We start from the raw sequence: 23,239 nt of genomic DNA on the forward strand, positions 1-23,239 counted from the left end.
CAATATGAAGGTACATAATGTATGTTTACTTTTTATTTAAAGTGTTCATCAATATTTTATTTATATTTTATTTTATTTATTGTTACAGTTTCAATGCTTCAATATATAAATGAAGATTTAAGTATACTACGGTATCAAAGTGTATACATACTTTTTTAAGACATGAGTTTTGAGCGGTTAAAAAAGCTTGGTTTTTGCGAACAGGGTGTATCGGATGATCCATATCAGGCAGCATGATTAGTGGGTTTTTTTTCGCATTCTCAAATTTCTTCCATGCCTGACTCAGCGATTTTCCATAACTCTGGATGTTTTATTTTGAAATTATTGTACCATTTTTGTATACGAGGCCATTGATTTAATTTGAAATCGATTGCTTCTAGACACAGAGTGGCGGTGATCAGTGGGAAATCAGCGATAGTCAATGTGTCTGTAAGAATAATTATTTTTCATATATAGTACACTTGTAAATAATAATTAATATGTCGAAATTTCTGTAATTAAGCAAATTGACTTTCTGTAGCATATTTGGAATTTTCACGTTTCAGATATGTTTTGAAAATGTCTATAGCAATCGTTATTTTCTTCAATCCCAAGAAAGCTCTTTTGTAATTGTAAAAAATATGAGATTTATCTGTAAAAAAACATTTAATAACAATAATATTTCTAACAAAGTCAAATTAAATGATCACTAAATATTTTCAGAGAAATTATCCATCTTTAAACCATTGTTACCTCTACTCTTTATACAGTAGTGTCTATTTATTTATTTTAATTTAAGCTTATTATAGACTGGATACGTACCACGTATTCAGAAATGTTGTGATAATACATGGCCAAATTGAAGCACAAACGATGATTGACAATCACTCTTGCCTTTGTATCTTTTGGATACAGTTTACCATCTGTATCGTACTTATCACTCAGATATTGCCGATATGTACATGTACAAAGAAATTGCATAACATATCAAAATTTACTTCAAATTTTATATGGTTACTACATCAATGGACCAACATATTCTAAAAATACCTTTCACCCATTACCAAATCACCATCAACCAAAACAGGTATTTCCTTTTGCGGATTTAGCTGTAATAATAACATTACAGAAATTACTATTATGTGTTACTTTTCAAGTTATAGACTTTTAATAACGTATTCCTCTGCCATGTGTCCGCCTTTACCAAATTCGCACGAATTCATAGTCAATATCTAAAGCTTTTAATGCTTGGCGACATGCTACAGACGGTAGTTCATCGGAAACGGAATAGAGTTTCATTGTTTAAACTGAAACACTAAAGAAACAAAAACATTTTATATGGTAAATCGACTTATTTCTCGTATAATATGATACGTTGTGAATTAATTATAAAATATATGTGAGTAAAATTGTGTAGGATAAAAACTTGATATAGTGCTTACTTATAAGACAAAGATTTTAATATATCCCGCAAAGAACAACTTGTGCGATGTTCACAACAAGACTGAGATGAGGTATTCGCCTATCTACCTGAAATATTATCTGATGTTTCTTTCACTTCAATTGTTCCTCAAGGCTTCTGAATGATCTCGATTTAAATGTGCAATAAATAAGGCGGATCAAACTCATTTGCAAATTAAAATGATAAATATCCAAATTATTCTTTTGCGTTTGACATTTTTTTGACTTGTCAGCTGACAGCTTCAACTTTAATTTAAGCTATGTAACATTAAAAAATTGCCTTAGGAATGCAATAAATAGTCGACTTAAAATTTTGCTTTAAAATCACCCTGTGATTCCAACGCAGAAAAATTCGAAACTTCCCGCGGACATTTATTTTCAAATTGATTTGAATTTAAAATGTTTCCCATTCGTACCACCAGATGGCGACAATTTTTGTTTTCATTATTTGAATACAATTTTTCATGAATTCCACCTCGTTACTTTGTGTATTGAGGTTAGATTACTGTACCACATGGACGAAACATTTATTCTTAAGGCTTACTTTTGAATTGTAAATAATTACATTTGCTTGCAAATAACGTAAGGATGTCTGTGCCTGAGAAAGTTCTGATGCGAAAAATAAGGAAAAGAGAGAAGAAGAAGCTACAGATATTGAAGGAGCGAGAAAAGCAAGCACGAAATGGTAAATTCAAATTTTGTGGATGACTTTTTGTTATATTTGATCTCTCGTTGAAGCAATTTAAGTTAATAACTCATTGTTCTTTGACAGAAGATGAAATGGAACTTTCGAATGGATTCGAACAACATTCCGCAAATAACACTCCAAAAAAAAGTAAGTCAAAACAAAGGATCGTTTGTATTTAAATCTCGAAAGATATCCTTAATTACTTTATACAAGATGATGTTGTATTCCTCTATTTTTAACAGTCAAATTACAAGTGGACGTTCATGTTATATTTTAGAAAAGAGAAAGAAAACTGAGGCTGATGTGCCTCCAGGTACAGATGATAAAAATGAAAATAAGGAAACTGCGGATTGTAAGTATAATACAACTAGTCTTTAATTAAAAGACATTGGGCATATGCTTAATTCATTTTGTTTTTTGTTAGTACCTGGATCAGCAATAGGCTATGATATAACAAATGACACCAGTTTCAAAGTATTAGAAACATTGGTGTGCGATAATACTTTGAAAGCAATCCATGATATGGGTTTCAGAAATATGACTGAAATTCAAGCGAAAGCAATACCACCATTGTTAGAAGGCAGGGATTTAGTGGGTGCTGCTAAAACAGGATCTGGAAAGACTTTAGCATTTTTAATACCAGCAATTGAGCTAATTTATAAATTGAAATTCATGCCTCGTAATGGTATGTAAGTGATAGAAACAGCAAAATTATTTTCGATTTATTCAATTGTATTCGTACTTATAGGCACAGGTTGTGTTATTATATCTCCAACACGAGAATTGTCCATGCAAACGTTTGGAGTTTTAAAAGAGCTAATGAAATATCACTATCATACGTATGGTTTGTTAATGGGAGGTGCAAATAGGCAAACTGAAGCTCAGAAACTTTCAAAAGGAATTAACATTGTTGTAGCAACACCTGGTAGATTATTGGATCACCTGCAGAATACAACAGACTTCTTGTTTAAAAATCTTCAGTGTTTGGTTATTGACGAAGCTGACCGTATTTTGGACATTGGGTTTGAGGAAGAGCTCAAGCAAATTATAAATATTTTACCAAGTTAGTTACCATCACAGCAAAATAAGCAGAATTTCATACTGTTAAAGATTATCAACTTATTATATTTACAGAAAAGAGACAAACAATGTTGTTCAGCGCTACGCAAACAAGAAAAACTGAAATGTTAACAACTTTAGCATTGAAAAAAAAACCGATTTACGTTGGCGTTGATGATGATAAGGATAAAGCAACGGTTGAAGGTTTGGAACAGGGATACGTGTGTTGCCCTAGCGAGAAAAGATTCTTACTGTTATTTACTTTCTTGAAGAAAAATCGAAAAAAAAAAGTGATGGTTTTCTTCAGCTCTTGTATGTCGGTCAAGTATCACAATGAGCTTTTGAATTACATTGATTTACCAGTATTAAGTATACATGTAAGTGTATCAAAATGGTTGATAGATATGGAAATGTAAGATATTCCTATGAATTTTTGATTTCTTAGGGAAAACAAAAGCAGACGAAGAGAACGACAACATTCTTCCAATTTTGTAACGCGACTTCTGGTATACTTCTTTGTACCGACGTAGCAGCTCGTGGTCTTGATATTCCTGCCGTTGATTGGATCATTCAATACGATCCACCCGATGATCCTAAGGTTAATTATCAAAAATGCATCAAAGTTTAAAATGCAGGAATATATTTGTAAGATTTTTCAGTGATATGTCGTTGTAAATGCCATTTCAGGAATATATTCATCGGGTTGGTAGAACTGCCCGAGGAGAAGGCAGCAGTGGACATGCCTTATTAATTTTGAGGCCAGAAGAACTCGGTTTTCTCCGTTATCTTAAACAAGCAAAGGTTCCGGTAAATGAATTCGATTTTTCATGGAATAAAATTGCGGATATCCAACTGCAGGTAAGATGCTAATTTTTCTTGAAAATTTGTATAAATTGAGATCGAATAATATGTTGGTGTTCAATTGTTTTATAAAACTTTCATGAGCAGAATAAAATTATAAATTTAGGTTTTATAGTATTCAAGAGTAAAATTAAGTGGCTAGCTCTCGCAGCTCGCCGCTTGTTTATAAATTGTTGATGCTTCCCTTTCAGCTTGAAAAGTTAATTTCCAAAAATTACTTTTTAAACATGTCAGCAAAAGAGGCATTTAAAGCATACGTGAGAGCGTACGACTCGCACCATTTGAAGCAGATTTTCGACATTGAAACGTTGGATTTGGCAAAAGTTGCGAAATCCTTTGGTTTCCTTGTTCCACCAGCCATAGATTTGAGTATCCTTTTTGAAAATAAGTACTGAAACAATTTTGAATTGTTTCCTGAGGTTCATATGTTTTCCAATTCAAATTTTCGTTTGTTTTCGAGATAATCGAATGGGTATCGTTAATTTATTCAATTAATTCAAGTAATTTATTCAATGTGGCCGATTGGCTAGTGTCGTAGAGTGTGTCTATCTCGTGCCGGGCTTTAGTAATTGTTTTTCGTGACATCTTCTTCGTTAAACTCACGTAATGAAGATGAACAATCCTGTAAGTACAAGTCTCATTTTCCTTAACATTATTTCGTCGCAGAAGTGTCAGTGAGCAAGAATTCGCGACTTCGATATAGGTAATTCGAGATGGTTATGGTTACTTTAAAGCCATGAATAATCTGGGTTCAGAGAAAAAATTGCATCGTAGTAAAACTTTCCGTCAGAAAAAAACGTCTAACAATCAACAGTTTGCTAGATAATTAAAGTTATCGCATGTTTAATAAATCGAACGTTTTAACATAACAAAAAAAGTACAGTACATAGCAACAATAATAAATTTACTATTTGTCTATTTTCTAAGAATCCCATAGTTATTCTTGCGATTAATGCAATACGATTAGAGGCAAATATTGATCATTAGATGTCATCAATGCGTATTTACGAATATAATACGCATAATGAAGGTGGTTAAATCTATTCCCCTCGAAAACTTCAATTTGAATAGAACCGCCATAATTTCTGTGATAACATCTTGTTTCAAAGAGGTTATAATAATTGGCAAGTTGTTTCAGCATTTTGACATAGATGGCGGGACAAGTGACTTAAATTAATTTTATAAAAATCAAATGGTAAGAATATAAGACACATAGTAAGTTTATATTGTGATACAATTGTTACACATAATTATATATAATATTTAACATTCGATCCTGAAATATTTTATGCCGGATACAAATAGATTTACGTTATCCTTGAATAATCGAAATGATTTAATATAATTACTATACAATTATATTCTACTTTCGAGGATACTTACGAAAGCAATCGAAATGCAACATTCGTAGATTTTAACTGAATATTATCCTCGTTCCCTGCCGATCTATCGGGCACACAGTACCGACTGCATAGATCTCACCACGAATACATAGATCGCCGCCGGTGGAAGAGATAAATAAAGCACGGTGTCATTATAGGCCCGGTATCGGATCAGCTTGCACCCGGAGTTGATCGTCGCGCTGCAATTGTGCGAACGGACATTAGCCAAACCAAATTAGAAATATTTTCGACCGTCAGGTGGCACACGCATATGTTTCTGTGATCACGGGTATCGGTAAAATGTGACGGAAGAGAGAAAGCAAGCTAAAAGAGAAGGATAGCGACTAAACATGGTTGCCACATTTCATTCCTCGCCGCAATGTTGCCATGTCGTCAAAACCGTTTCACAAACTGAGTTTCATGAAACTGATTCCTGCTTCATGAGCCCGTTCTGCCGCGCGCTAGGTTTCTAGACCAGGGGAAGGTGGCGTGCGGGGCAGTCGTGAGCGGCGCGGCAGTTGCAGCAAGAACGCTCGTCGAATACTGTAAATATCTGAACTATAATAAAGAAATGGACATTTCTACAACCGAAGCCCCCCAGCTTAGACTTTTCTGAATCGAAATATCCAACTCCCGAACTGCTCACTCGAATATTGGCACGTCCATCTTACTTGATGCGAACAGTTGTCACGAAGATATTCTGCCGCGCGCTAGGTTACTAGACCAGGGGAAGGTGGCGTGCGGGGCAGTCGTGAGCGGCGCGGCAGTTGCAGCAAGAACGCTCGTCGAATACTGTAAATATCTGAACTATAATAAAGAAATGGACATTTCTACAACCGAAGCCCCCCAGCTTAGACTTTTCTGAATCGAAATATCCAACTCCCGAACTGCTCACTCGAATATTGGCACGTCCATCTTACTTGATGCGAACAGTTGTCACGAAGATATTCTGCCGCGCGCTAGGTTACTAGACCAGGGGAAGGTGGCGTGCGGGGCAGTCGTGAGCGGCGCGGCAGTTGCAGCAAGTACGCTCGTCGAATACTGTAAATATCTGAACAATAATAAAAAAATGGACATTTCTACAACCGAAGCACCCCAGTTTATCCTTTTGGGAATCTAAATTTTCCACTTACGAACTGCTCACTCGAATATTGGCACGTCCATCTTACTTGATGCGAACAGTTGTCACGAAGATATTCTGCCGCGCGCTAGGTTACTAGACCAGGGGAAGGTGGCGTGCGGGGCAGTCGTGAGCGGCGCGGCAGTTGCAGCAAGAACGCTCGTCGAGTAATCGGGTAGGTGAGTAATAATATATATTAAAATAATAATGGATTTTTTTATAATAATAATAATTTAATGACATGTACTTTATATACTACGTTTATATAAAAACGTAAGGATGAATAATTATAGGACATCAGGAAAAAAGTGATGGCGATGGGGCAATTGGTAAATAAAATGAACACAAATGATGAAAACGATTTTAATAAAATTTAAGTATATATTTACAGTTACCCCCTACCCCCCCTCCTCTGCCTCCTCTGCCTCCTCTTCCTCCTCTTCCTCCTCTTCCTCCTCTTCCTCCTCTTCCTCCTCTCCCTTTCCTTTTTTTCCCCCTCTTCAGGGGGCCATACATCGTTGTCCTGAGTAGCTTCTTCAGCTCTCTCTGAAACATATAAGCATGTATTATTATTATTATTAGATATTATACATATTACTATATTATATTATATATAAAAGTATTTTTCATTTACTTACATTCGCCGCTACAAGGTTTGCCAGGTTTGGCCTGGCCACCCCTCTGGCCAGCTGGCCCAATATGTTCCTCCATTGTGACTGTAACATAACAGCAGAATTATAAGTATATATAGTATAAATATACATTCTATTTTGTACACATATTGCATATACTTACAGCCCTCCCTGACTCGTATGCGGCAGCGATTTCCCGCTGCCGCGTCAAAATCGAGTCGAGTGACTCCTCCGAATTCCCTGCGACCGCGGTGGCTGTTGGCGGCGCGGAGGATGTTTCCGCTGCCGCGGTCGCTGTCTCCGTGGCGGAGCTTTCCTCCGCTGCCGCGGTCGCTGTCTCCGTGGCGGAGCTTTCCTCCGCTGCCGCGGTCGCCCTCCCCGTGGCGGAGGTTTCCTCCGTTGCTGTGTCCGTAACTTTATCCATCTCACTTGTAACTTCCATAGTTCTAAAAAAAAAATAATATTATTTAATCAGCAACAAGCAACCAGCCGCAAATATTTCTGTTACACAACCATGGTAACGAAGCCTCTCGCATTCGTAATTGTAGCGAAACAAATGAATCATTCCAAGAATGTAAAAAATCTTATATAATAAACAGATATGTAAACTATGTATATATGGTATTATTTAAGAATACTAAATGCAAGTTAGAAATGTGCGTAAACGTTTGTAGAAATTTGTTCTAGTGATTTTAACACATTGCGGACGGGGCTCTGCGCGTTCGACACGCCCTCAAAGACCGCACATTTTCGAACGGTCCAAAAACATGCTTGGCAAGTAACAGGAAGCGGATACGCACATTTCTAATTTGCATTTAGTATTCTTAAATAATATCATATATACATAGTTTATATATCTGTTTATTATATAAGATTTTTTACATTCTAATTAAAAAACCTGAAGCGAACCCACACAATGTCGGGTTGCACACTTAGTGTGCGCCTTCGCTGATTATTTCAGCGAAGGAAATTTAAAACAGATCTGACCTCGCGAGTCATTAGATTCGCTCGAGCGTACCCACGCAATGTCGGGTTGCACACTGAGTGTGCGCCTTCGCTGATTATTTCAGCGAAGGAAATTTAAAACAGATCTGACCTCGCGAGTCATTAGATTCGCTCGAGCGTACCCACGCAATGTCGGGTTGCACACTTAGTGTGCGCCTTCGCTGATTATTTCAGCGAAGGAAATTTAAAACAGATCTGACCTCGCGAGTCATTAGATTCGCTCGAGCGTACCCACGCAATGTCGGGTTGCACACTTAGTGTGCGAATTTTTCCTTGCATATTCCAGATGATGTTCACGCGGATCGGCAGTGAGGTGTGCTTGCGATGCTACCATTGACAGCGCCACTGCGGTTGAGGGAACGACCGACAATGTTCTGGCCAGAAGGAAAGAAGACGCTCTGGCATTCGACGCCCGGAAAACTGTATGTATTTGCAATATGTATGTACGATGAAATGCTTATTCATAATGTATGTACTTCTAATTCCACGTCTATGTTACAGGCAAGTATGAAGACAGTTCTGGCTAAATTGGCTCGGTAGGCGGAAACCACCTTCCATTTGACCGGAGGGAGAGAAGACGCTCTGGCATTCGACGCCCGGAAAACTGTATGTATTTGCAATATGTATGTACGATGAAATGCTTATTCATAATGTATGTACTTCTAATTCCACGTCTATGTTACAGGCAAGTATGAAGACAGTTCTGGCTAAATTGGCCAGCGGAGATTTCCTCGGCGCCGACAGAATATCTTCGTGACAACTGTTCGCATCAAGTAAGATGGACGTGTCAATATTCGAGTGAGCAGTTCGGGAGTTGGATATTTCGATTCAGAAAAGTCTAAGCTGGGGGGCTTCGGTTGTAGAAATGTCCATTTCTTTATTATAGTTCAGATATTTACAGTATTCGACGAGCGTTCTTGCTGCAACTGCCGCGCCGCTCACGACTGCCCCGCACGCCACCTTCCCCTGGTCTAGTAACCTAGCGCGCGGCAGAACGGGCTCATGAAGCAGGAATCAGTTTCATGAAACTCAGTTTGTGAAACAGTTTTGACGACATGGCAACATTGCGGCGCGGAATGAAATGTGGCAACCATGTTTAGTCGCTATCCTTCTCTTTTAGCTTGCTTTCTCTCTTCCGTTACATTTTTACCGATACCCGTGATCACAGAAACATATGCGTGTGCCACCTGCCGGTCGAAAATATTTCTAATTTGGTTTGTCTAATGTCCGTTCGCACAACTGCAGCGCCACGATCCGTTACGGCCTAGGTGCACACTCCCTTCGCAGCTCAAAGTTAGGCCCAGTGTCGGTCTCGGAGCCGTGTTTGTGGTGGGGGGATTTACAAAATGGGACTACATGATAGGCCAATGGTTCAAATAATGTCATTGGTTGTCTGCCAATGGTTCAAATATTATCATTGGTTGTCTGCCAATGGCAATGTCCAATGGTAGCATCCCGCAGTTTATCCCGTCAACGCGGTATGTGTTCTTAACGATATGAACTTCGAACGCGTCGCATTAAAAAATCGGCTCTTTTCAGAGCTATACATATTAACCCAGGAAAGTTGGTCCATAAATATTATTGATAAGTGATCAGTGTTTAGTAATAATGCAGTGAAAGTAAACGTTGAAATTGCCTGCCCGGAGACATCCTTCTGTTCGTCGCCGTCGGATACATGAAGTGGATTTTACAACTAAATGGATGAGTTTCTTATTGATAATATTCTTCATATTTCTCTAACAAACATATCCCTTACGTCCTTTAACACGATTATTATTTATTAAATTAGCTTTGCGAATCATTCGTCGAACTGTGTTCAGACACGGAATTATTTAAATTAAAATATCATTTACGTACTTTGTTAATCTTCACTGTACACCTTGCTTAAAAATTTCACATGTTACACACAAGGTGTCATGCACACTAGAAAATTAAAACGGCCGTCACGGTTAAATTACTTATTATTTCGGGTCCGAAAAATTAATAAATATTCTTCAGACGTTCTAAAGTAAAGGTGAACAGCGCTTTTCTTAAAACTATTACTGTTACGTAGTAAAAAAAAATCCGGAAAGTTCTCGCTTCGTGATTTGTTCAATACTTCGAACGCGGCTCGAGTCCGTCCCGACCATCTGTCAAAGCCTCGTGCAGCGGTCTCTCTCGAGGACTCTCTCTCTCGCACCGTCACCTCTCATTGGCCAGTGTTTTTCGTTAATAACTCGTAAACAAAGCTGCAGATTGCATTTTCGCAAAGGAAAAAGTTACTTCAAATGACCTCAGCTACCCCTCATTTTCAGCTGTTAAAGTAATTGTGGAACACCCTGTATATCCGGCAGAATATGAGGTTTCAAATTGACGATATGAACCCGATGGATTTTTATTTATGGGGATACTTAAAGGTAATTAGATGAGGTGTACCGCGTATTGCTGGACAACGTCGAGACATTGATGGGGCGAATACATGATGACGTTGAGAAAATTTCAGTAGACACACTGCGGTGTGTACAGGAGCAAATGCCGTACCGTGCTAACTGGTGTCTCTGGGTCAATTGTAGCAACTTCGAACAATTTTTGACGCCGTAACGCTCCTGACTTTATCGGCCCTTTTCAGGGCCACTCCATCTTAACGCGGAAACAAACAATTCGACCATGACAAGTAAATAAAAATACACACTCCCACCCCCTCCACACGATACCTCTACGATTTTGGAATATTGGTGTTTCGGATTATATCAGTGACTTATTGAGTGGTCACTGTTCAGTGAAAGGCCTAGGATCAGCAGTGCATTTTACGACGTCAATGCACTGACATTATTCCGTTGTATGACGGAACCCCTATAAATCAAGTGAGGAAAATGTTGTCCTCGAGTCAAACATTATTGACCATCCACGCCCGTCCCTGGGAAGAGGAAAATTGCCAGATGTGGATAACCCAGGGACCGAAGGCCCTAGGAAATAGCGTATTTTGGACGAAGCAATCGAAATGCCAGAATACCCGTAGTAAGCAATTTCGTTGAAAGCCATTCCCGTCTTCTATTCAAGTATTTCTTTTATGATCCACAGTTGGTCACCAAATGTCATTCCTAGTCGTTTTTTACGATATGCATGTTCCACCGAGAAGAGGCATTTTCCGGATCATTGTTTGCTACGGCTTATCCTTGGGACACTCGGATTCCTTCGCGGGTGTCACCCGAGGGCACGAGCACTACCTGCGGGTGACCCTTAGTTTGGGGCGGTCACCTTCCTAATATTGCAATCCAATCAGTCAGGGCGACCGTTTCCCTCACTCCTCGCAAGAATTGAACAATCCACGAATCCGACTGTCTCAAATTTAGAACACACCCACACCGAATTCTAAAAATTATACTCTGTATCGATGTGAAGTTGAATGTTCAAATATATTCCAAGTTAAAGAAAAGAAACTCAGCTTATTATCCCTAGCATCTTGAAAAGTCGTAGGGAACCGTGAATATCAAATACGCGGAAAAACAGACATTGTGACCCACAATTTCGAACAGCAAATGCGTCCTAAACTAAATGGGTGAGTTTACTGCTAATGATATTTTTTACAATCCTTAAACAAACATATCCTGCATATTCTTTAACGCAATTATTTATTATTAAATTGGCTTTGCGAATCATCCGTTGAATACTATTCGGACACGAAATTATTTAAATTAAAATATCATTTACGTACTTTAACGGGGTTACTTATTATTAATCTTCACTGTATATATGGCATAAAATCTTCATATGGTACACGTGAGGTGTCATGCACTTCAGAAAATTAAAACACAGCTGTCACGGTTAAACTACTTATTAAAATTATCACTATCACGTGGTAAAAGAAAATCGAAATTTCAAGCTCCGTGACTTGTTCATTGATTCGATCGCGGTACGGAGCCCCCCCCCCCTTCCTCTTTCAAACTCCACAGTCGGAGCACGTTGCGCTCGTGCGACTGATCCTGTAGTTCGCGCCCTCTTATTGGTCAGTGTTTTCCGTTAATAGCTCATAAACAAATTTATTTAAATATATAAAATGGATATATAATAATGCAACAAACTCACCGGTGATAAACTCACTGAAACGCCACCTGTTGCCTGCTATCTCAACCTGATGTCGCATGAGCATTTGTCAATTTCATTGTCAATTGTATTCACATCATAACCTACGAATCGTAGTAGAAATTAGTACAAAATTTATATAATACATTAAAAATTTAAGAACAAAAGAGTACGTTAAAGTACAACTGAGAAAATTTACGTATTAGATTTAGACATAACATTTGATAACTAGTATTGAAACTCATTAAACTTACAAAATATAACTAAAGGACATGCAGATTATCAAGTTTGTGTTTATGAAATTCTGCCGAATATCTAAACTAAATTGAAGAAATGAATGTTTTATAAAAATTAATTTTACACCTGTATTGAAAAAAAATTGTCAAAACGAAACTAAATTATCTCTAAAGCTACATAATTGTTTAATATGGATAACTTCAATTTTTCTGCGAATTTATGTCAAATAATTTTTTAGGCCCCTACAAAAAGTGTGAACAAAATAACTAACAAGCAAGCAATAACAACAAAAACATAACAAAATACGATTTTCAACCAAAAAATATAAAAAATCATTAAAAATAAAAAACAATAGAAAAGAAAAATTAATGAATTCAATAAACATAAATTAAAACATTACATTAAAGTCGACTAGAATATCTGAAACTTACACAAATTAATTGTTAATTGCATAATATTAACGTGTTCACAGGATCCGTTGGGCGTTGCAAAATGGCCGTACTATAGTACCGATGAAGCCAATATGGCAGCTAATTCTCGATGCTAATCGAGAAGATTAGCAGCTTGAAAAATGGCTTCTTCCGCTGCCATGCTACTGAAACGACCACAAAATTCATTTTAATTTTAATATTTACAATCCATTTGATTCATAGAAAAAAACGAAAACGAATAAATTATTAAAATAAATTTAATTGCAAAATATTGTATAAGAAATTTTATAAATTTCAGTATCTATACAATTGTATATGTTGCAAAACTTATTGTACTTCGAAACTATCCCAGAGTTGTTATAAACATTTTAAATTGCGGTGGAATCCGTGTCGCAAATAATATAAAATTAAAGATGATGTTCTGATTACCGTTCCCTGTAACACCCGTATTTGAACAATGAATGTAATTGTTTAAACAATTCAAGAAACTATAACAGTGCTGGGTGATTCGCTACACTACTCGAAGACAAGGTGGTTGTAGCTGGCAAAGAAAATTAAGAAAACACAATGCAATGCTACGAAATTTACGAAAAATAGTTGTTAAAAAATTATATAATTGTTATAACGAATTTTAAAAACCATCGACCAAATGTTATATTCAAGAAAAATAATATAATAATATATAATATATACTTGCGCATCGTTTTTATAGTTAGTTAGCCTTGCTGCACGTTTTTATAGTTGTTGACAATCGGTAATTATAAAAACGAGCTGCAAGACTTCTCTTAGGCTTCTTATCCTAAATTATCCATTTTTGTGTACAAGCAGAAGATCAATTAGGTTGAATTTATTGTACCGCGCCGCGAATAATAAAATATGAAAGCCAATGCTTCGATCGTTAATTTCTGCAGCACTCGCTAGATGACACGAAAATGACTATAAAAATTTGAAAATTAAAGATAACACTCACTTGTTGATACGGACAACTTGATAGCAAATATCACAGCGCGACACCATACCCGTCTAGTCCAAGCTTTTCTTTTTTGAAGACCAGATGGCACTAAAATGTGACGTCAGCCAACCGTCCTAGCATCTTTTGAAAATATAAAAAATATTGGGAAAAATTGAAAACAGTAGAAAAAATACATTTTTAAGTATGAAAACATGAAAAATTTACGAAAATGACGAGAAACATCGCGAGAAAGCATGAAAAGAGTACAAACTCTTTGATATTACGAGAATACGACACGTAAAGAAAATATAATTTATTTAAAAAGTCAAAAAAAAATTTTTTAAATGTTGCCCCATCGTTCAACAATAAATAAATAATCATTTTCTCGAAAGTAGAGTGAAGAATTCTTTGAAAAACACGAGAAAAGACACCGGATTCGATGAAATTTGCGATCACCATCGCCATGACTTTTAAAAATTGAAAAATCTCGAAAAATAAGATTTGTTCCGCACCGTGATTAATAAAAATCGAAAAACAATGCTTCAACTATCACTTCAACTATCCACTCGCTGCAAAACGCTGACTCTATTATGCATAATATTAATTATTTAAGGTTTCACTTGCCTGTTGCTGCGTACTGCTTGCCGGACGGTAAAAGACAGAAATTACGGCGTCTGTTTGTAGGATTATATGTATGTACTTGGTACTATGCTCTACGGTTTGAAGGAGACAATAATAACAAATATGGCTAGCCTCGTCCAAAAATCGTCCGAAAATTCGAAAAAATTCGGCAAAATACATTTCTCGGCGTAAAATCGCGAGAAAAGCACGAAAATGACGCGATACAGCGTGAGAAAACGCGGAAAAAAACAATCTCTTCGATTTTAGGAAAATGTGTTGGAATATGTACCGTATATTAAAACTATTCGCGTCATCTGAGTAAGGTCAAATGTACCTAACAATGAATGTAAGTGTGTGTATAAGAACGCTTTGTTATTTATACAGTTCTGCTTCGTCCCTGCTTCGGCTGTGGTAATATTCGAGCATACACATTTGTACAGTTCCAATAAATCCGATATTATACTCTTCTACGTATAAAGTTTAGAGGCTTCTCTCTAACCAAAATACAACAGAATACGGCATATAAAAATTATATGATCCATTTAAAAAATGAAAAAAAATAAAACATCATTGTCCCATCATTAGATAAAAAAGAAATAATTATTTTCTTAAAAGACACACCGAAGAAATCAGCAGAGGAAAGGCACAAATCCAGACTCGAAGCTATTTTCAATCACTACCTAGATGCTCTATAACAAATTGAAAAATCTACCTTTGTCTTCGTTTAATAATGGTTGTGATTAAAAATACGATGAAGGGATCTAGAAAAATTACCAGATTGTCAATAAAATGTCTAAATTTCAGTTATAAATAGCTGGCTTAAATAGAATAAAAAAATATATCACAATCCGAAAATCACTAGGATGAATTGATTAACGTAATCGATGAATACCTTACGCGAAAGTGTTTTTACATTTACCATAGATGGAGATGTCGCGGAATTAGTCTACGACTGTAGTATTTGAATAATCCATGAGAATTTAAAAAATCTAATATGTATAGAATTCAAAATGACATGCATATAACACACAATACGATGGTACATATATACAATCCCGTTCTAACACATGTTTATATTCTCTCAATTAATCATATCGTACTTAGTACAACATACTATTATGTTAACAAGTGTATCAGATCATAATGTATCAGTTACATGGTAATATGTGGTTGTTAATTTGCCTATTAATTGTGATAAGGCCAAGTCTTTTTATCCTTCACTTTAAGTGATTAACAGATTTTAAGTGATTTTGCAAACAGTGAAATAAATTGCAAATGACCCAGTAACTTTCGTGATTAGGTATCTCTATGTGTTGGAGTACAACCGTAAATAATGCACGAGAACTTTTATAACCAATCACGTATTTAATACATATTATTATACATAAGTGGGGCAAGTCCATGTTCTAAAAAAATGAAGATAATGATAGTTATAGATAAAACTTAGCATGATCTTTTTATCTGTAAACAATTTAGAATCAAAAAAATTCAAATGTTTCAAATGTTTTAAATTCAAATATTTAGGAGATGGAAGTTTTACCTCTTAACAGTGTTGTAAATATATTTAATTTGAAAGTGGTGCAAGTTCATCTTAGATTGCAATTATTTTTAACCGTACGGCAAAATTTAAGTCTGGTTGCTGTATGGTGAAGCAAATGTGATGGTTTAACGTCATGTTTGAAATGTAGGGTGTTTCTATCTATCTATCTTTCATATTGATAATTGATAATTGTACAATATTTCATAAATAATAATAAGTATATCTTAATTTTGTGTTTCAATAATAACACCAACACCGTGAAATTTTAGTACTATTGCCAATACTCTGAAAAACTGTAAACTGTATAACATTCGACTTATATTGGTTTAGCAGGAAAGTAATTTCGGTATTTCAATGTGAAATAAAACTCAATTTTTTCTATACAAGAAATGAACTTTAATTAGTTAAATATTTTCCATTCTGTTCGATGAACTTTTGCCATCTTTCCAAATCGATATGATGGATTTATTACCATATATACCTCCCGTTCATTATGAATATTTAAAAATGTTAAATCTTGAGTAAAATTCAATATAATTATACGTATAAAATAAATGATTAACGAAAATGTATAATTTCATTGAAATTCTTAATAAAAATTAATTATTTTTCGTTATGTTATGTTTTCTACTATAATATTTAAAAACTATTTTCCTTGTTTTATTTCACTTTTTATCAAATGAATAAATATTTATATTAATTTGAATAGTATTTTGTTTTTATTGTTAAAAAAAGGCTGATACAACTGAAATATTATGCAATTAAATTAATGAAATACTGATGAAATAGCATGCCAAATGCTGCTCCAAATTAAAATTTGCGAGATCAAATGCAGAATTTATTTACTAAGATGAACCACCATTTTTTAGGCATTTCCAGTAATGCTTTCCAGTACTCAAAGAAGTGTTTTGAGTACAAATCAAATTATGTATTCCCTAAAAAAATTAAGTCAAGCCTGATCTTAGTTAAATGATATTACATGTTTTGAACGTCACATTATTTGAATTCAAGAATGTCGGATTGATTAACGAGAACGATAATATGGACAATTATTTGATAATTATATATCCATAATAATCCAATGAAAATGATTGGAAAATCTAACAATATCATTGTACTATCTCTGTTGATCGTACCTGAGTTTCTGAATTAAAGTAACATTAAAGTAATATAAAGTATTTTATGTTACTTTATATTACTTTATATTACTAATGACATAAAAGTAACATTAAAGTATTTTATGTTAAATAAATCCTTCAATTTACTATACCATTACTTTTATGTTACTTTAAATTACTAATACTTTAAGTAATATAAAGTAACATAAAAGTAATGGTATAGTAAATTGAAGGATTTCAACAACACTGTGCTACAACACTGTGAAGTCAATTTTCGGAAATCAAGATCACTGAAGAATACATAATTTCTATACAAAACACTTCTTTGACAGATTTTTGAAAATGTCTTATAAAGGATGATTATTCTAAAAGAATACACTCTCTATATCACATGTCGCTTAAAATAACATACTTAATCATTAATTTACAATAATCACAGCTATAATAAATATATTAACATTATTTTACTTCATACCCCATTCCCGTCCTCGCAACATTTTGTTTGCCTGATTCTTCTCCCTTCTGACACAACATCATATGGCTTGTTCATAACAAGAATGTGGAGTAGAGCTGCTACTATCACTTATCTTACAAATACTTGCTGTGCGTGCGTGCGCGCGCGCGCGCGCGCGTGTTTGTGTGTGTGTGAACTAGCTAATTACGCCGACGTTTCTTCCGTGGGAAGTGAGTTCCCACATTTTTCAGGAATTCAAACATATGACGGTAACCAGGAACATCAACTAAGTGCAAAACTATTTTGCCATTGTTGTCATTAACATTAAAATCGGCCTTTTTCTCATTTATCAGAAATTTGACCACGTCCAAGTTGCAAGAGAGTATAGCCATGTGCAAAACTGTTCTGCCCTTATTGTCTTTAGCATTAAAATCGGCGGCTTTTTCATTTATCAGAAATTTAACCACGTCCAAGTTACCAGAGGTCGCAGCTGTGTGCAAAACTGTCAAGCCATCGTAGTCTTTAGTATCAATATCAGCCCCTAATTCATCCACCAGAAATTTAATTAAGTCCAGGTTACCAGAACTAGCGGCCGTGTGCAAAACTGTCAAGCCATTATTGTCTATAACATTAAAATTGGCATTTTTTTCATTTATCAAAAATTTAACTATCTCCAAGTTACCACAGAAAGCAGCCGCGTGCACAGCTGTCATGCCATAATCGTCTTCAGCTTCAAAATCGACCTTTTTTTCATCCACCAGAAATTTAATTATGTCCAAGTTACCAAAGGAAGCAGCCGCGTGCAAAACTGACAAGCCATTGTTGTCTTTGGCATGCAAATTGGCCCTTTTTTTATTTGCCAGAAATTTAACTATCTCCGAGTTATCATTGGTAACAGCCGCGTGCAAAGCTGTCATGCCATCATCGTTTCTAGATTCAAAATCGATCTTTTTCTCATCCACCAGAAATTTTACAATCTCCAAGTTACCGAAGGTAGCAGCCATGTGCAAAATTGTCGAGCCATGAGTGTCTCTATCATGAAAATCGGCCCCTTTTTCATTTATCAGAAATTTAACTGTATCCAAACTATCAAAAATAGTAGCCATGTGCAGAACTGATACGCCATTGTTGTCTTTAACATTAAAATCGACACCTTTTTCATTTATCAGAAATTTAACTACATCCAACATACCAAAGGCAGCAGCCGCGTGCAAAACTGTACTGCCAATATTGTCTCTAATATTAAAATTGGCCCCTTTTTCATTTATCAAATACTTAACTATCTCCCACTTATTCGTGTTAGCAGCTAGGAGCAAAACTGACATTTCATTGTAGTCTTTAGCTTCAAAATCGGCCCCTTTTTCATCCACCAGAAATTTAACCATCTCCAAGTTACCAGATAACGCAGCTCCGTGCAAAATTGTCATGCCATTATTGTCTATAGCATTAAAATCGGCCTGTTTTTTATTTATCAGATATCTAACTATCTTGAAATTACCAGTGATAGCAGCCATGTGCAAAGCTGTTATGCCCTCATTATTCTCAGCATCAACATCGATCTGTGTTTTATTCATCAGAAATTTAACCATCTTAAAGTTGTCAGAGTTAACAGCCATGTGTAAAGCTGTCATGCCTTCATAATCTTGAACGTCGGTATCGACCTTTTCCTGATTCGCCAGAAATTTAACCATCTTCAACTTACCATTGTAAGCAGCCAAATGCAAAACTGTGCTGCCATTGTTGTCTTTAGTGGTCAAATCGGCATTTTTTTCATTCACCAGATATTTAACTATCTTTAGATTGCCATCGTTAACAGCCCTGAGCAAAATTGTCATGCCATTTTGATCTTTAACTTCAAAATTGACTCCTTTTTCATCCACCAGAAATTTAATTATCTCCAAGTTGCCTTTTCTGACAGCCATATGCAAAACTGTTATGCTATTCACGTCTTTTATAGTGAAATCGGCATTTCTTTTACTTTCCGGAAATTTAACCATCTTGAAGGCGCTAGTGGTAGCTGAAGAAAGATAAAAGAAAATTAAAGAAAAAATTGAGACAATGTCGAAGAAAATTCTTATAGGGTAAAGAGCTTTCGAGAATATTGCAATAACTGTGGACACTGGGACATCGTCAAGAGAGATGGAGAACCCGAAATCCGACAAAATCAAAATACAGTAAATTCTCCCTAATTGAGGTTCAACTTGTACACAAAAATGGACAATTTGGGCAATAAGGTTAACCGATTTCGAACGTGAGATTTTTAAGCTTTGTGTTATTCCAAGTAATTCTAATTTTTTAGAAGAAGTTTCTAGACACTGTCGAGTGAACTAGTTTTAAATTTTCCAAGAGATTCCAGTCATTCACAGTTCAATTTTAAAAATCTTAATCCGTTTTAACACTCAAACAATATGGTTTGGATCCATTTCCACTCGCAGTGTATAAATATTTCCATTTGGCAATTTAATTTCTGAAAATTAGTTCAAATCCCATAATTATATTAGCACGCGGAAAGAGGTGTTTCCTGAGGTCATTTGAAGTAATTTTTTCCTTAGCGAAAATGCAATCCCCGGCTTTGTTTACGAGATCAGCTGGTGCGAAACGACCGAGCCAATGGCTGGGCTGCCTCGCGCCAGCCGAGCTCGCTTTTTATTGGTCAATGTTTTTCAATAATAACAATGTCGCGGATTGCATTTTTTGCTAAGGAAAACATTAGTTCAAATGATTTCGGGAACCTCTCATTTCCGAATTGCGAGACATTTTTGGGGTACCCGGTATACTCTATTTTAATTTACCGTAAAGGATTTTTTCTCTTTAATGTATATGTATTTAAGTATAGGGTATAGAAGTCAAAATTATACGAAAGAGACGGATTTTAAGAAACTTTGTTCCTAGTTTAATACGTTCATTGGGCATTGTCATATAACATGGTTCAGGCTCTGCTCGGCACTGGCAAGCACTGCTAGCTATAAAATTAACTCGTACTAATGAAGCATTTAAATTATAATGATCGAAATGATATCTATTAACAAAGAGTATAAAATCTCTGAAATGTCGATAGGAACATTAGACGAGCGGTGGCCGCTGGCACGCGTCAGATTTGGACATTATTCGAGTACAATTTTTTTCGAATAACATGTCGAGTATATTATTCGAATAATAATCTTTGAAAAGGAAGTATTAATAAAATATATTTGGCGTAAAAAAAAAGTTACGAAAAATGTAACAAAATTTTCTCGTTTCTGTAAGGAAAATATCAGAGATCTCTCAAACATTTAAAATTCCGCTATGTAGAAACACACACATATTATGCATATAAATATGATCTTATTGAAATAATATAAAGCAAAAGGGAAGAAAGTTCTTCTTCTTATTATGGTTTATTCAATAAATTAGCTTTAAATTATTTCAATAAGACCGCAGTTATTTGCATAATATGTTTCTACATAGCAGAATTTCAAATGTTTGAGAGATCTATAAGGAAATTACAATATTTATCTTATAGAAACGATAACATTTTGTTACATTTCCTGTAACGTTGGTTATTTTCTTCCTTCAAATATATCTTTTTAATACTTCCTCTTCAAAAATTATTGGAATAATACATTTATATAATACATTTTTATAACATAACATAACATTTAATTAATATTATTATATAATATAATATAATTAATAACATAACATTATAACATAACATTTTTATAATAATACATTCGAAGAATTTATTCAAATAAAATGTGTTCAACTCTAGTAGTAGTAACAGTTTTATGCAAATATCTTAAAAACTAAAATAGTCCTGTTCTTGGTGCAAAGGAAAAAGTTGCTTAAAATATCGCCCTTTTTAACACGTTTTACGGCCGTGCAGATCGGCCAACGCACCTAACTTCGGCAAGTACATCCGTTTATAATTCCAACACGTCAAATTTTAAAATAATCTTAAAGTATTTTTTAAAAACTGAATATAAAATCAGAAATTAAACAAATCAATCAATTGTATTGAACTGTTTAACGCATTCATCAGTTTGTATATAAGAACAACACTTTAAAACACATATTTTTTGAGGATAATAAACTTTGGTTAAGAAATGTAGATGTTTTAGGTTACGCATTAGTTTTCGTTCACGCATTTTTCGTCTGATCTTGAATAAAGCTCACAATTAGTTTGCCACGAATAACATGTTTCACATTAAATCATGATTTTTCTATCAAGATTTTTCTGCTCAAATTTCAAACAAATAACTTATCTTACAGGAATTGAAAAGGAATTGAATTCAATTTGAAATTAAATCCAAAAACAACTGTTTCAAACTGTTATATTTTGGTTCTGACTTGAACAGTTATGGAGAACCGAAAAAGTTTCATAATAGTTATGAGGTATTTCGAGAGGTATCTTTCGGTTTTTGAACCGATATTATATCGGTTCTATAACTATTATTTTTCGGTTCTGGTTTTCGGATATATGTGAACGTATTGGAAAAATTCAATGTAACATAAAAGATTGTACTGCCTTAAATTTCTGTGCGATAGACAAAACAATACATTGGCCGCAGTCGCAATTTGCCAATAATATAAAGTATTTCAGAATTCATACATTGAATCCCCAAAGGAAATATAATGTATTTAGTGCGTGAAATAAAATTAGAAACGAAATCCATAACCGAAAAATAACAATTATAGAACTGATATACTAACGATTCCAAGGAACCGAAACCGATATAAACCAGAACCTAATAACAGTTACGAGAACATTTCGGTTCTTCGTATGTGACTGTTTCAAGAACCGAAACCGATGTCATAACCCTTTTCAAATTTCAATTTCTAGAAGATTATTGTTGGAGGATTGGTTAAATAATCTATCCGCGTTGTCAAATACGTACCTTGCTTGCTTATTATAATATATCCTTTATAGACACGTGTTTACACTTCGGTAGCCTGTTCTACACAACAAGAAGTACGAGCACACGGGACATACAATGTAGCTGCTAGGCACGCACACATACAGTTGTCCACAAAAGTGTTCGTACACCAGAATAAAATTAGTTCAATTCAACTTTATTAGTATTTACGTAACGTTTTTTTCAGAATGTGTTTACACATAATTAAAGAACAATGTTTAGTCTTCAAAACAGTCTAGGAGTAAATAAACACGAATCTTTTCTCTTTAAGTGAATAGAGCATATTTATTATATGGCACAAATAAGGCAAAAGTCTTCGTATATTTGTGGGACAAGATGCGTAAATGCTCTATTTATTGAGACAAATGACAAACTGAAACGTCGGAATACTGAATATTAACTGCGGAATGCCTTAGTAATCTGTTAGCAACGAGTTCAATAAGTTCAATCATAAAATTAGTTCGCAAATATGAGTCGCAATCAAAAACGAAGAAAAACGACTATTGATGAGCAGGAAATTATTATTAATTTATTTAGAAAATAAAAATCCTTAAGGGAAATTGCAAGCATGGTTTGGAAATCACATTCCACAATACAATACATTGTAAGAAAATATAAAGAAGAAGAATGTGTCGTTAATAAGCTGCGTATGGAAAGACGAGAGACCCAAGAAGTTAGGAACTAACTCTTCGGAAAACTTTAAATCTAAATATTTCTAAAACAACACTATTTACACGCTAGT

At 35.0% G+C, this 23,239-nt stretch overlaps 4 protein-coding genes and 2 long non-coding RNA genes across 7 annotated transcripts; 2 read left to right on the forward strand and 4 right to left on the reverse strand.

Moving 5' to 3' along the window:
• Positions 1-54: 54 nt before the first annotated feature.
• On the reverse strand, positions 55-973 carry LOC117229831 (glutathione S-transferase D5-like). Its single transcript, XM_033486700.2, has 2 exons — positions 775-973; positions 55-440 (listed from the first exon to the last, which is right to left on the reverse strand). Exons 1-2 carry the CDS (start codon positions 958-960, stop codon positions 261-263), a joined length of 366 nt encoding a protein of 121 aa, XP_033342591.2. The 5' UTR covers positions 961-973; the 3' UTR covers positions 55-260.
• A 1,011-nt stretch (positions 974-1,984) lies between these two features.
• On the forward strand, positions 1,985-4,977 carry LOC117229422 (putative ATP-dependent RNA helicase pitchoune). The gene is given in 11 exon segments (XM_033485897.2): positions 1,985-2,125; positions 2,213-2,275; positions 2,406-2,480; positions 2,553-2,813; positions 2,877-3,191; positions 3,263-3,564; positions 3,633-3,785; positions 3,875-4,045; positions 4,240-4,417; positions 4,715-4,750; positions 4,753-4,977. Coding segments are annotated over 11 exon segments (1,773 nt in total). The 5' UTR covers positions 1,985-2,028; the 3' UTR covers positions 4,875-4,977.
• Positions 4,978-6,913: 1,936 nt separating this feature from the next.
• On the reverse strand, positions 6,914-7,681 carry LOC143259833 (uncharacterized). Its single transcript, XM_076523559.1, has 3 exons — positions 7,346-7,681; positions 7,189-7,266; positions 6,914-7,096 (listed from the first exon to the last, which is right to left on the reverse strand). Exons 1-3 carry the CDS (start codon positions 7,622-7,624, stop codon positions 6,914-6,916), a joined length of 540 nt encoding a protein of 179 aa, XP_076379674.1. The 5' UTR covers positions 7,625-7,681.
• Positions 7,682-8,285: 604 nt separating this feature from the next.
• Positions 8,286-8,977, forward strand: LOC143259872 (uncharacterized). The gene is made up of 3 exons (XR_013033895.1): positions 8,286-8,609; positions 8,689-8,793; positions 8,873-8,977. It is a non-coding gene; the product is annotated as an uncharacterized LOC143259872 (long non-coding RNA).
• Positions 8,978-13,033: 4,056 nt separating this feature from the next.
• On the reverse strand, positions 13,034-14,763 carry LOC117220375 (uncharacterized). 2 transcript variants are annotated; one of them, XR_013033896.1, is made up of 3 exons: positions 14,494-14,763; positions 13,888-14,010; positions 13,034-13,078 (listed from the first exon to the last, which is right to left on the reverse strand). It is a non-coding gene; the product is annotated as an uncharacterized LOC117220375 (long non-coding RNA). The 2 variants fall into 2 exon arrangements; XR_013033897.1 differs by having other exon boundaries at positions 13,034-13,081.
• Positions 14,764-15,835: 1,072 nt separating this feature from the next.
• Positions 15,836-22,589, reverse strand: LOC117220402 (uncharacterized). Its single transcript, XM_033470335.2, has 2 exons — positions 22,480-22,589; positions 15,836-19,619 (listed from the first exon to the last, which is right to left on the reverse strand). Exon 2 carries the CDS (start codon positions 19,597-19,599, stop codon positions 17,803-17,805), a length of 1,797 nt encoding a protein of 598 aa, XP_033326226.2. The 5' UTR covers positions 19,600-19,619; positions 22,480-22,589; the 3' UTR covers positions 15,836-17,802.
• Positions 22,590-23,239: the final 650 nt, after the last annotated feature.

This window comes from Megalopta genalis, chromosome 7 (genome assembly GCF_051020955.1).
Source record: "Megalopta genalis isolate 19385.01 chromosome 7, iyMegGena1_principal, whole genome shotgun sequence".
NCBI lineage: Eukaryota > Metazoa > Arthropoda > Insecta > Hymenoptera > Halictidae > Megalopta > Megalopta genalis.